The 13993-nt window shown below is 37.9% G+C and overlaps 1 protein-coding gene across 2 annotated transcripts in view; it reads right to left on the bottom strand.

The window, feature by feature from the left end:
- Positions 1–13993, bottom strand: part of trim44 (TRIM family member 44) — a 59970-nt gene that overhangs the window by 30135 nt on the left and 15842 nt on the right. The window contains exons 3-5 of one of the 2 annotated variants that reach the window (XR_016094309.1): positions 10953–11192; positions 5632–5745; positions 4381–4400 (exon numbers count right to left, since the gene is read on the bottom strand). Coding sequence is in view for 1 of the 2 variants with exons in the window: in XM_088934714.1 (XP_088790840.1) it covers positions 4381–4400; positions 10953–11192 (260 nt within the window). In the remaining variant the exon portion in view is untranslated. The remainder of the gene's footprint in view (positions 1–4380; positions 4401–5631; positions 5746–10952; positions 11193–13993) is intronic. The other variant, XM_088934714.1, reaches the window with a different exon arrangement.

Genomic DNA, 13993 nt, shown 5'->3' with positions numbered 1-13993 from the left:
TGCTGGATTGGAAATTACTGGTATTATATTATCTTAATTCCAAATATTGTAATATTGTATTAATATTCTAAAACTGTATATAATATTCTCAAATATTTTAAATCTAGATACAGTATTGAAGAAAATATAAGCACAAATAAAACTGTACTGTATGTGAAATACTGCATTACTCTAATGTGCAGCTAAAAAGTTTTTTAAAACATTTTTAAATGTGTATGCCACAAGCAAAACATCCGTACAGAGCTTTGATATTTATCCCCTTTTCACTCACATTTGTGAAATCACATGGAGATGACAGGTTGTGATCATGTTGCCATATACTGTATGTTTTTAACACTTTTGCATACTGACTTTCACTGGCTGCTTGACACTCGGCCATTTTTAATGTGCCAATATGACATGGCACTCATGTTGTTAATCCTGACGTAGATTTATGTATTAGCTAAGAAATTTGTGGTGTTTTAATGAGATGGTCTGGACCTTATCCTGGTGTCTTTCCATTGTTTATCAGCATGTTCTCAATTCAGTGTCTCCACATCCCTTAATGTAGACAAAAATGGGCAGTATTTAACAAGTACGATCACAAATTATTGTGGCACTGTCTTCTCTTAATAACCATCAAAAGAAAAGGCAAAGACTACAAAAGAATATGTTTTTTAATCATACTGCTGAAAAAAAATTGATTCCATTAATGTGTACCACAATACAAAATGGGGCAGAGAATATATTGGAGTGATGAAAAGGTTTCTGTCCTTTGCAATTGCTATTGCTGCATTCTCAAAGCCATTAGCAGTATCAAGAGATCGATAGCCACATTTCCTTGTCTTTGCCTCTTACAGCCAATTCTATTTAATGCTTCTAAATTTCACATGAAGTCAATAGAACCATCTTTAAGCTCCATAATTTTTTGGATAATTCAGCATTGTTTTTCCTGACATACAGTACTTTTAAAATGCACTCCAACTGTGCTTCTGGGGCTCTAATCATACAGTAAGTAAGTGATGGGTGAAATATAAATCACTCAGAAGAAATTTGTAATCTAAAATGAGCACTTATAAGATTCTCATAGAGTTACTACACCTCTTGTCTGAAGTATGCATTTTATTCTGTGCATTAAGCTTTCAATGTTTCAAATTACAACAACATTCTCCTTATATTCAAATTGCAAGCTCTTAAAGTACTGTACATCACAAGAGACAATTTTCTCATGAAACATGAACTTAAATCACATGCATACTCTCTCGGGACTTTAATTCACTCACAGGGACATCAAAGCTATACAGAGTCAGATATTTCAAACAATGGGCTGCCTGTGCTGTCACAGATTCCCCGTCTTGTGAGTTCTGGGCTGTAAACACCTGATTCGACAGCAGAGGTCATCACCTGCTGCAGATCTAATTCCTCTGTGCAAGAATATGAAACATGCTAATTGCCTGTCTCACCACCTACGTGATGGGCATTCCATTAAACGAGGAATAGGAGCAGGAAAAAATCAGTTAGAGATATATGAAGCACTGAAGAATAGTGTGGTAGGTTAGGTACAGTAGGTAGGTGGATTGATATTTCATTAGAAGACACCATTATTTTCAACAAAAGAGAACTGAAATGTACCAAACATGAAAGCTAACAGATGATTATCATCAACACAGTCATAACCTCTCTATTCATGTCCCCCCAAAATTTCGTCCTGCACCATTAACATTTTATTTTAAACGAACAATGTATACAAAGTTCAAATGGAAGCTAGGTCATTTAAAATATTTAAAGATAAAGCACAACAGTATAACTTTCTGAAAAGTGCCTAGATATTTTAATTTCTTTACCCATCTCTTAAGCCTGTTGCAAAACCCTGCTAACCAGACTCTTTATGTAGATGCCAAGGACTCAGCATTTTTCTATTGGTTTCTATCCAAATTTAAAAGCTGCAGCGTTTAACATTTCTTTTAGATATTAAAAGATAATAAATAGACTCTAAAACAGGACATTTAAGTGAAAAATTAAACAGCCAATAAATCTTTCCAGAAACCATCTCACTTTAAAAAGCTACCATGCATTCAAAATCCCCCAATAATGAGGCATAGCAGAGAGAGGCTCAGCTCTCTCTCATCAATCAGGAAAAAAAAAAACTGTCTACCCAGGTGCAGTACATTCACCCTGCCTTGTGGGAAAAGGAGAAGGCCAGTGTTTTTTGCAGTACATATTCTACCTCATACTGTACAAGTTTTTGTTGTTTCAAAATTCTGCTGCCCAGTTAAACATACAGTATGTCAATGCCCCTGCCCCCCATTCACATTCAGCTTCTGAACTGTCAGCTAGACCTTTCCAACAAATATTTTTTTCCTCTTTTAACAAATGTAAAGGGGGTCTACACACATTAGTGTATGCGGCAACATTGAGACAACAAAGTTATTAGTCACACAGTACTCCCTGTTGGACGCTTTAATGAGAAACCCACTTCCATTTCTGGAATCTGTCCTTCACCTTTGTAAGCACCCTATCCCATTTTTCTTTTGATGCTCAAGTGCTACATAAATATACTCCTAAATGTCTAGAAACAGCTATGTCTACCTCCACTGCTGCCCAACGTACCGATTCCGTTTTATTTCTCCATTATAAAAGCATGGCAGGTCTCCCGAGTGGCTAAGCTGTGTGCAGGTTGAGCTTTATGATAAAGGCACATCAGTGACCAGGATTCTCCAGGCTGGGGTGCCCAACTGGCTGAGTGCTGCTGGGGGGAGGATGGGATTATTCAGCCAGTGATCTCTGCACTCTCAGCGCCCGAAATACATAACAAACTTCAACTTCCCTCAGCCAATTAGCCAAGGTCAAAGAAAATATATTATAGTCTGTGGAAAGCGTGCTTATAGGATACCAAGCCTAAATGTCACACAAATATACGCTAGCATAGATATCTGTCAATTTAAAGGTAGTTCATGGCCCTGAATTCTTTCTACAAATATGTTGAAGAGATCATTTACTAAAACCTAAAAGTTTTTATACAATTCAAGAAACATTGCAGAGTCTTGGCATAGCGTAGTCATTTCAAGACATTCAAGAACTCCTGCAGTGTCTACACTTCTTCCAATCATTTCCTCTGAAAGCTGTGGCAATTCAACAAATCCACAGTAAAACATTCACCGTCTTCTCCAATGACTGCAACTCCAAGCAGAACCGCACAGATAACTGCTGGTTAACTTCAGACTCATAGAGCACCTGCCCTGTAGCCGTCCTCAAGCTGTGCTTCATTTCACCAGAGCTGAATTCTTCTCCTGAGCAGATAAGTGTTTATTCAGAGCATCCTCTTGTGACAGATTCTGAAATGTTGATCGTACGGATGCCCTCAGAATCTGTGCATCCAAAAGATCTGCTAATTTATTCTTTTTACATTCAACTTCCTGAAACAGCCTGTCACTATAATAGGATTCCAGGTCTCTGCCAAGCTCAGTAATGTCTTTCTCCATCTCTATCATTGAGGTGGTGCTCCGAATTAATTTTAGTATACTGTTGATAAACAAACATAAACCCAACACTTTTTTCAAAACTTCAAAAATGTAAGCCTTACCATTTTGCTACCACTAAAAAGAAAATAAAACTTTTGAATGAATGCTTATCTTCTAACAATTAAAAATTGAAATGGCCATAAGCTGTTCACCTATGCATGCAAGGACCAAATGCATTTAAAAACACCAACTGACCAGAAAAACAAAACTAGTAAAGAATGCATATTTAAAAGACAATTCAAATGTCTAAATAATCATTATGTAATCATTATTATTACCCTAGTTAGAGGATCTTTCCCATAATCAGCAGATTTCTAATAAAATAATAGCAGAAACAATTGCTTTCTTATCAGTATCTCATTCTTCATCTATACTGAGGGAGCCAATGGTAAAACTTTTATGTTAAAATAAAAGCATTCTAACAGACTATCAGAAAATAGGAGAAACACACCACAACAGACATGTAGGATAAAATGAACTACATGGTCAAATAAGTGTATACATTATATACAATATTTATTGAAGCATAGGTCTCAAAAAGACATAAACAGCCAATGTACTGTATTCCTATTGCACAGTGTCTTTAAAATCAGTTCTGAAGAGATTCAATACAATGTCTTATATTGGCTGCAATTAGAGGAAAATAATCATTTTAAATGCGTGGCTTTGAGCCACATGCACAGCATTTGGGAATGTCTGTGGCTCCTAGAGGATCCATATATCTTTCCATACAACTTTACTAAAATTAACCTAACCACAAGACTAATGGAAACTCTCAACACTGACTCTGGATGTTCAGGTTTTAGGAAGATGGATTGGTAATCACCATCTGTAACATGCAGCACAGAATCAAAGGACAGTGATTGGATGGGTTTCCTACCTTGGATGGACTTCTGTGTCCTGTTGAAAAACAGAAAAAAGATGGCACAACAATAAGAATATAAGAAAATGTGACTGACAATGGACAAGTTGCTATGCAGTTTTCACTATACAGTATGTAAACATTGGGTTAGCTGTGTGTTTTTTCCATGTCTTATCTTATTGTCTCTATTCTGCTCACTGTCTTGGGGACAATGCAATGCAGAGCAGCAATGGATTATTTAGATTTGTTTCTCTTTGTGATCTCAAATTATAGTAGTTTTTACTGTAACAGACATTGGCTGAACTGGTGCAACCACATGTATTGTATGCTCATAAAAGATTGTGGGAATATGGAACAAGCTACCCAGGCACATTGCTGAAGCAGGTAACTTGGCTTCCTTCAATAAATGGCTTCATAAGTTCCTTTACCTACTAGCAAATAAGCAAGATGAGTTTAATGTCCTCCTCTTGTGCATGACCTGTCTTATGTTTTGTGAAACCATAGCCCAGACAAAATGGCCAAACCACCTATACCAGAAGTCTCTGGGGAATGAGCTGCTGATGCCCTCAGCCATTTCCTCAGTCACCGTATGATGATTGGTCAGGTGAGCTTTTAAAAAGCAGGAAACTGAGGCTTCTTGAGCCAGTCAGTAAGTTCAGGCAGCCAAGTGAGTGAGAAGCTCTGTGAGATTTCAAGCAGGACTGACCAAGGACCTGGAACTGAAGGAGAAACATGACTTCTGGGAGCCGTCAAAAGCCAGTAAGCAGCTACTGTAGCTGTCCACTTGGATAGTAAAGGATTGAAGACGTTTAGCCAGGAGATCAATGAGGAGTAAGGCTTTAGTTTAGTTAATTTTTGTTTTGAAAAGCTATGGGACATGCTCTCTCTTCCATATTCTCACAAGAAACTAGCCAGCATTTCTTTATAATTGTATAGACAGTGTCAGGTATAACTTACTGTTAACATGTTGAATATGCAGTAAACAATGATACAGTATATCATGTGTGATAGTCTGATAGCTTACATTTTAACATAGCAATTGAGAAAAATAATATAAAACAAAGATTACATAAATACATAAATAGAAAGTATTAGTGTCTCTAGAGCAATCATAGCATTAGAATAAAGCACACAAATTAAATTATAATACACAGACAGAAATGAGCTGCTCAAGAGGGGCTACATATACAGGTAAGAGGTGTCTGATAACGCCAGTGTTTTTTTTTACTGGAGGGTTCTCATGGAAATATAAAAAATAAAAAAGCCTACCTGAATGATCAACACAATACCGCAATCATGAGTTCCAAGGGAATAGATGGCTCAGCATTCTGAACAGCCAGGCTTTCACACATTTGACTTAGAGACACATGGAATCACATCTCTCTAAAATTAACAAACACTGAATATAGTATTTGTGTGGGTGAAATCCTTTTTTTACTAAAATACTTTAGTGTGAACACTGTTGTGCTTCTCTTGTGGCATTCCTTCTCACAGCTTCTGTGTCTGGGGTTTTATGTGTAGATTGGGCGCCTGTGTGCAGACCTCCCTGGGAACAATGGGTTTTCCTCAGGTGCTGTTGTGTCTTCCCACCTCCTGCTCTTTGTGACAGGTGCAGCTCTGTCCTTCCCTTCTTTTAATCCAATAGTGGTTGTGTGTGAGCTCAGACCATATGCAATGAATGAATATCACTTGGCACACCCTCTTCTGAGAAGTCTAGGCCATTTTTTTTTACATACTATTATCTCCATGGTACCTTAAAGCAAATTTTTCACCAGCTGCAGGACAGCTGCAGCTACATGGCTGTAAGCTCTCCCAGGGCCAAATGGTACTGGGAATCATTACTGCATGGTGAGTCAAAGTAAATGTATCTAACTTAAACCCTCCAAACTCTTGAAAGATCCGGTGACACAATCTAGATTAACCTGTGCGGTGAGCAAGCACCTTTTTATAATTTAACTGTTTGAATTTTAATTGACAATGTAGAGTGGGAATGACAGTGAACATACACTTGAATAACAAACACCACAGAGCTCATAACACTCCTCTCCTGCTAACACTGTACCAGACAGTAGACTCTTTGCAAGATAGAGGCCAGAGACCACAAATATTCTTTAACTTTAATTAGTGTGGAAATGGCAGTCATTCTGAAAGTGTAATTCAAAGAACAATAATCACAAAGAAATGTACGGTACAACACAGGGGCCTTTAAATGAGAACAGTATACCTGCACGCATTAAGAACTTCCTACTGTATGTTAATTGCCTTCTTTTGTATAAAACAAATGATAACACTGTGCTCAGCCTGAACAAAAATAGCCTCATTAGCGGCAGAATCTTATTTCCTAGAGCTTTGTTAGTCAGAATCAGATGGTTCCAGTTGACCTGTTTATAGTTCTTCTGCACAGTGATCTATTGATGGTATAGTCTAGTATGTACAGTATAATCTTTTTCTTTGTAAGTAAGCCTGTTATCATGGCTGTGTTGTGCCCACAATCCTCTTAGTGAGATATACCAGTACTCTAAATACAGAAATACAGACTTCATGAAATGTGAGCTAATATCATCATTATTATCAACATGCATTCTGCCAGAAATACCTTGTAGGAGGGGACTTACATATTTCTACAGAGAATTAGACACAAATGGGGCTCTTCCTGTTACATCCCATAGACTGCAATTACAACACTGCCATGATTTGACACATTAAATATGTCTACAGGCCTATTCTGCTGATATCTACTCTATCACTGCAATGACAGATCAGTAGATAAGGTCTGTGCAGCGGCAGGCAATGCGTTTTTTTAAAATAACATCTATGGAGCATTGCCTAGCTGCTATTTTGAGCTCCACCAGTAATTGACTCCCAAGTAGTTTCTGTCAGCATATCAAATTCAAAAGTTCTACTGCTTGTTGTCAGAGTCTAGGTTATAGCAACACCTCATCCATATAAATACAATTTTCCTCAGTGATTGTTTGCATTATTAGTATCATATTTCCTCATAGGCCAGGTATAAAAGCTATGTTGTGCTCACTTAACCCTGGGTGTTTGTAGGGGAGGGAAAATATTGAAACACAAGAACATAAAAGGTTAATTTATAGGAGTGTTGTTAGCCTTAGGAGGATTGCTGGGTAGCTTGTTCCAGACAGCTACAACACCTTTGTATAAAATGTTTTTTTTTCCTGGGCTCAGTTTTAAATGCACTGTCCGATAGTATCCATTTGTTATCCTATCCTATTAACATACTGTACCATATTTTGTTTCCTTAAATACAGTTGGTAGAAAACCGTCAGGTCCTGGAGAATTAAGTGCTTCAAGTATGAAGTAGTCTTATGCTGTTATTAAATATAGAACTTCGACTTCATTGCCATTTCTGCTTCAGTAAACAATCTGAGTGAAATCTTCATTTAATACATAACATGTTCTCTTTTGACTATCTGAAGTTTTCCATCATTTTGTCTAATCCATGTTATTTCATACCTGTCTTGTCTTAAAGCATCTTCCATTTGATGATTTTTACTATTCATTTCATATCACAAAGAATTATAAGTGTAGCTGTTTTTATTACTTTTATCATTGATTAAAAACGTTTCTGGCCGGAGACAAAACCTCCAGAAACATTGTTACTAACTGTAATTAATTCAAAGCATATGAAAATGGGTGTAATGATCACCACTCTTGGTAAGTGAACTAGAAGAGAAGAAGTCATTTGCTCATGGTTTTAAGACCTAAAATGAAAATCAATTGTTTCTTTGAAAAATAAAGGGTAGACCCATCTATAATACTCCTGTGCCCTGACAGCTGGGTTAATAAGATCATTCTCCCTATGTTTAGAAAACATACCTAAGTCCTTGAGCTAAATAACCCCCCCTGTGATGATTTCCTGGGCTTCTGCCAAACAGAACTGATAAACCACAGTGAGCCTGGCTGAATTCCGAGTCTTTTTTTCCCTGCTTTACTGCTTTGATTTAATCTAGGTCCATTTGTGTGAAAATCCATGCTGGGAAAGCAGTGGGCCAAATGTTAGCCATGGCAATGCTGAAATTCTCCCTTGCATCCCTCCCTCTCAGCTGCACTGTCCCACACTGCACCAGCTTTCAAAATAAACAAGTAAAGGTTAATTTCATGCTGAAAAGTAGAAAGGAGGATCACGATGTTTCGGCTGTCGAGCCTTCATCAGGTGTGTGAAGAAAAAAATATTTTTTCTTTCTGCTTTTCAGTGAGGAATTAAACTCTACTTATTCTTTTGCAGCATAAGCATGCTGCCACAGCTCCCTACCCAGTCTTTCAAAATACAGTCAGTTTGTGAAGGGCATCACTGTACTGATGGAAGAACCCACACAATTATGGTGTGCATTTTTTAATGGTATTAATGTATTAATGATATTAATTAATTTTTTCCATGTATAAATTTTAAATGACTATAATAACGAAAAAGTATGTGTATAAATGCATATACTATAACTCTATATAATTTCATATTGCATCAAGTCTTTAAGGGATATTACATATATAAAATGCATCTGCCCCAAGAACCACACAGACCTGTATCATTACCAACAGACACTTAGAGATTAGGAAGTTATCTGTTGTTCTCTGACCATCTGTCAGTGAGTTAGTGTCTTTGGAACTTTAGGAGAGATTCTAAGACAGTGCAGACTGGAGCAGAGGAGATTTAAACACTGATACTCTGTCCCTGAGACAAGAATAACAAGAATAGAAGAGGTGCAATAAAGTTCCCTCACTGATACACTACAGATCAAAGTAGAAAGAGACATGTAGCCACTCAGAGACTGTCTCACGGAGACTGTGCAAAGAGAACAGAAGAGGCTCAACAACACTATGTCACTGGGTTGTCTAACGTTCTTATCAGGCTATGTTAATTTCCAGAAACGTGAGAGTTTGACTTCCTGCATCAGCAGACCTGCATTGCCTTTCACATCTGCGGAGGCTTGTGGTTGAACAGGTGACTGACATCCTTGCTGATGATCAACAGACAGTGTTAAGTTTACTGTCTATGGGAAATCAGATATTTGCTCATTATGCATTCTTTTGCTGTTACTGAAGTATTTGAACTATTAATAACAACAAACTATTTGAAAATGTCTGGCTGGCAAGAAATGTCATGGGAGAATACTTTCGTCACACTGTCTCTCTACTGTATGTGTTTATGTCTTGTGGGGTGCCAATGACAAACCCCATGATGTTCTCTGGAATAAGGAAATGGAAGACATAGTCAACAGATGTCACTATGATGGGTGTGCAAAATATTTTTGTCAACGATTTGCATGATTTGGCCTAAATGATTTGGGATTTGGGATAATGGGATTTTTTGTACATTAATACTAATTTAGTCTGACTTAAATGTAATATTAATCATCGTCAAAGTGCAACTAAAGTGTCCTCAGACATTCTGTTGAAAGGTGGTATAATATTTAATTATATGACTTAGGAGAGGAGAAGAGAAGATATCCATATTGACATATTCCAATGCATCAGTACAACACCCGTGGGGAAACAACTGAAGCATTAGGCAGGTGAACAGCCAAAGCACACACTTCTTCAGTCATGACAACTCTGTAGTCATAACTCTGTCCATGATGGATCTGGATATAATGCAAGTATGTCCTTCTTGCACTAGAGGGAGGCTTCTCTTCTGGCTCCGGAGGCTGCAGTGGGAGGAGATCCCATTGGCTGTTTGTTATTACAGAGAGGCTGAGGAGCATTCTGTTATTATACAATCACCTCACGTATCTGAGGTCTGCTGTTTTGTACAACTTATGTTTTTTTGTGATTTGGGCCTAATTTCTCTTTTAAGAGAAGCAATTCGAAAACTGTGCTTTGCTGTTGTTCCATTTCCCTACTGCATGTTGTCTGTTTAAACCTTAATGATACACTTGCACTGAAGCAGAAAGCTTCTGAACAGGACTTCTCAGGAACTCTTAATATCCTACGTAATGGGTATCATACAGTACAGGTACGTAATGGAAATATAGTTTGGTGAAGTTCTTGCAGCAGCTATTGTTATTGACAGCGCTGGGACCTTAGGTTCAATTCCTGAGGTGCTTTGTGTGCAGGCTTTGTACTGTATGTTCTCCCCATGTTCGCGTGGGTTTCCTCCAGGTGACTCACTTTCTGGGAAAATTGACCCTGGTGTGTGTGTGTGCATGTCTGTGTGTTGTCCCATCCAGGGCATATTCTCCCATCTGCCCACTGTTTTCTGGGTTAGGCACCAGCTCCCCCTGCTACCCTGTACTGTTGTACATAAGTGGACTAGAAGATAGATGGATAGGATTGTAAATTATTTCTGTTTTCATTCATTATCTATAAAGTTGAGCATTGAATACTATTTATAAGAGCAACAATCCTAAAAAGGGGTACACTTACCATTTGTTTTATTACTGTGTATTGATATGGCTACAGATACATACTGTAGGTTCTGAGCAGCATAAAAATGTTTTTTGAGTTGGCTGTGTTGGCTTTCATGGAGTTGGTCTGAATTATTTTAGCAGCTCTAACTACTACAAACACAGTGGTCACAGAGGAGAGGGAGGTGGGGGGGAATGGCAGCAGAGAAGAGGCAGGGCTCTCACCAGGGGGTTGCTCTCCTCTCCATGGTCCAGGGCACCCAGCTGCTTGGTGATGGAGGCCATCTCTTCTTGTAACTTCTCAGTGTGCACGGTGATCTCAGCTATCTTCTCTGCTGCCTGCGCGGTCAGGAAGGCCTCTTTTAGGTCCACCAGGTGTAGCGTGCGCTTCTCCTCCTGCCGGACCAGCTGGTGCAGCTCGTCAAACTGCTGGTTTACATAGGCCTCCAGCTCAGCTGTGCTCATCTAACAGAGACAGAGGGAACTAACGCAGTTACCAGGGGAAAGCACACTAGTTGTACAGGGTTACTCAAACAAGCTTGGTAACTTTAAAACATATGACAGAAATTTTAACTTGAAGCTAAAAAAACAACAAAAATAAAAGTAAAATTCCAGAGCAACAGAATAACACAGAATAACAGCAGTGGGAGTAGGACAGAAGCTTGGGGGCATGGTGATAAAGTAGTGAGGACACGTTATTACTAAACCTGGCTTCTTGAATTTGCATCTGATCTTTCACATCTTCCTGAGAAAATAAGAATAAAATGTTTGGGATGTGGATGTCTGCCCACTGGAAGAGTGGTAGATTGATGAAAATGTAGTGCATGGTAAGGATTTGAAGACTGCCGCCAACTCCTGATCATTTTGTGGTTTCACTGGTTTCACAACAACTTGTTTGACTTTACATTAATAGTGGCAAAGAAATGCTGATCTAGAGACAGATCAAAATTCTGAAGGTTGTGTACATTTCCGAAGTGTGGATAACACTTCTTATATTGGCTAACAAATCCATAACTGAAGCACTTAATCAACATAATGCCTAGAATATATTTAATGCATCTGATTACATTTCTGATGAAAACATGGCCCACATGAAGAAACATGGTTTCCCAGTGAGTTCATTGAAATGAATGTATCAAAAATCAGAGAAAGTATTAATGAGCTTTTCCTTATGTACTGTATTCAGAACAATTCATGTTTTCTACCTGGCTACAATGAACAGCTACATAACACATTAGCTACATATTTCATCTATACATTACCAGGAAGCTGCTGGCGAGGCAGTCTATCCCAGAAACACAAAAAGGAAGGACTACTCTCACCCTGTATAGGACAAGCAGCGTGTGGTTGTGAAAACATCCAGTTAAACATGGAGAAAGCTGACAGGCCAGCGGTGTCAACCACCATGCCACTGTGAAACCAACACAGAAATTATGATGTCAAAATTGTTTGCTTGTGCCTAAATATATTAAAATATACCTGACTTTTATACTTTTCTAACACTCCTTTTCACCATTAAGCAGCACAAAGGTAAAGCTAGAGAAACAAAAAGTGGGCCCCATGCACATACATTATAAACAAATTGAGCAATGTATGAGGAACTCAAGCAGCTGGCCTGCTGTATAACAGCCATATTTAATGTTCTCATTTGAATTTCAACATATTCATCTTCCCATATTTGCAATACGTTTAATAAAAATAACATTTTCCAGGAAAAAAAATACTAGTTACACATACGCATTCTGAATACGTGGCTCAGGGTGGAATAATCAAGAGGGGACTGGAATTTAAAGATGGATTTTAGTTCAAAGAAGAGCAGAAAATTTAACAAGGCTTGAAGGCAGCACAACAAAGCCATTCCTTAACAGTACTGAAGAGCACAGACATTCATCCGTCCCTAATGGTTGAATACTGAGTGCCCCAAGTGGTCAATTAGCTGATTGACTGACCAATGCGAATGTGGCAATCCTACTTATCTTTATAATTGCTACTGAAGTGCTCAGTGAACTGGAGGATGATTCCATGGGTGTTGTTGGATGAGTGCCAGGGCTGTTCCAAGGCATCTACTGTATGTGAAAGAGGAGCCCATGCTTACAGTATATCCAGTATATCCAAAATGAATCAAGCTCAGTTTCGATGGACTACTGACTAATACATGCGTTGTAATTAGCTACTGTGCTTTGCCATCATGAATTAAGAATTATACTGTATCCCAATTAGTAGCTCTAGGATATCAGTGATCATTAAGTGCCTTGAAAATGCAAATCATAGCATAGAATGCCATTCTGCAGGGTTAGATGTCAACTCTAAGGCCAAAGAGTTGTTGATCCAACAACACAGTCATGGATGTAAGCAGTGGGTATACAGGAGCTGAAATTGAAATTGATGTCTTTGCTTGGACTTAGACTATGCAAACTGTTTGACTTGCTCAAAGGTCTCAGGTGACATTTAATTTGAAATTGCATGCATGAAATGGTTTGAATACATTGCAAAATATTGCAGTACTATTATCATGACAAAAGTTATATAGTGTCAGGCAGTATGTCTGTATGGTATCTTTTGATAGAAATGACATTTCTATACATGTAATTATTTATTTTCAGAACATCTTATATATTTTTCTTTCTTTCCTTAAAAAATACAAGAGATACACTTGACTTAAAGCACAGTTATAGACAGATTTGCAGACCTGCAAATTCATAGACCTCTCCCTTTCTTTCCTACTGCATGACAGGAAACCATTGTTACTGGTATGAAACCTGTTCTTCAGGGTTGGCTCCTTACGGGTTTGAGTGAAATTCAGAAGAGAGAAAAGACAAGGAAAAAAACTTTTTTCCAAATCCCTGAATTCAAAATAATAATAATTAAAACTCTGTGGCCATACTGTCAGTTGACCAAGATTAGTCATCATGTTCTTTAGAAAAGTATTTGGGTTTCTTCAGTTCCAGAAAGGACTCAGTGGAGAAAGATCTGTTTTACCATTTTCTTTCCAGCCATCAGGCCTTAATTAGACATTGGGTGTGTTTTCACTTTCAGTCCTTTCTTTTGAAGTTCGTTTACATCTTTGCCTAACATTTCCTAATGTTTGAAGACACAAAATCAGTATTATAAAGTTCTAAACGTCATTTTAAATACAGACACTGATTTTAAAACACACCTCCTCATAAATACATGTATTTCAGCCACACATATTGAAATAACCTAAAATGTGAAGATTTCAGGTTATTTAAATATGTATGGCTGAAATACATGTATTTATAAGGGGG

This window comes from Atractosteus spatula, chromosome 16 (genome assembly GCF_055471065.1).
Source record: "Atractosteus spatula isolate fAtrSpa1 chromosome 16, fAtrSpa1.hap1, whole genome shotgun sequence".
In the NCBI taxonomy this organism is placed as follows: domain Eukaryota; kingdom Metazoa; phylum Chordata; class Actinopteri; order Semionotiformes; family Lepisosteidae; genus Atractosteus; species Atractosteus spatula.
This window is presented reverse-complemented; position numbering and strand designations above follow the sequence as displayed.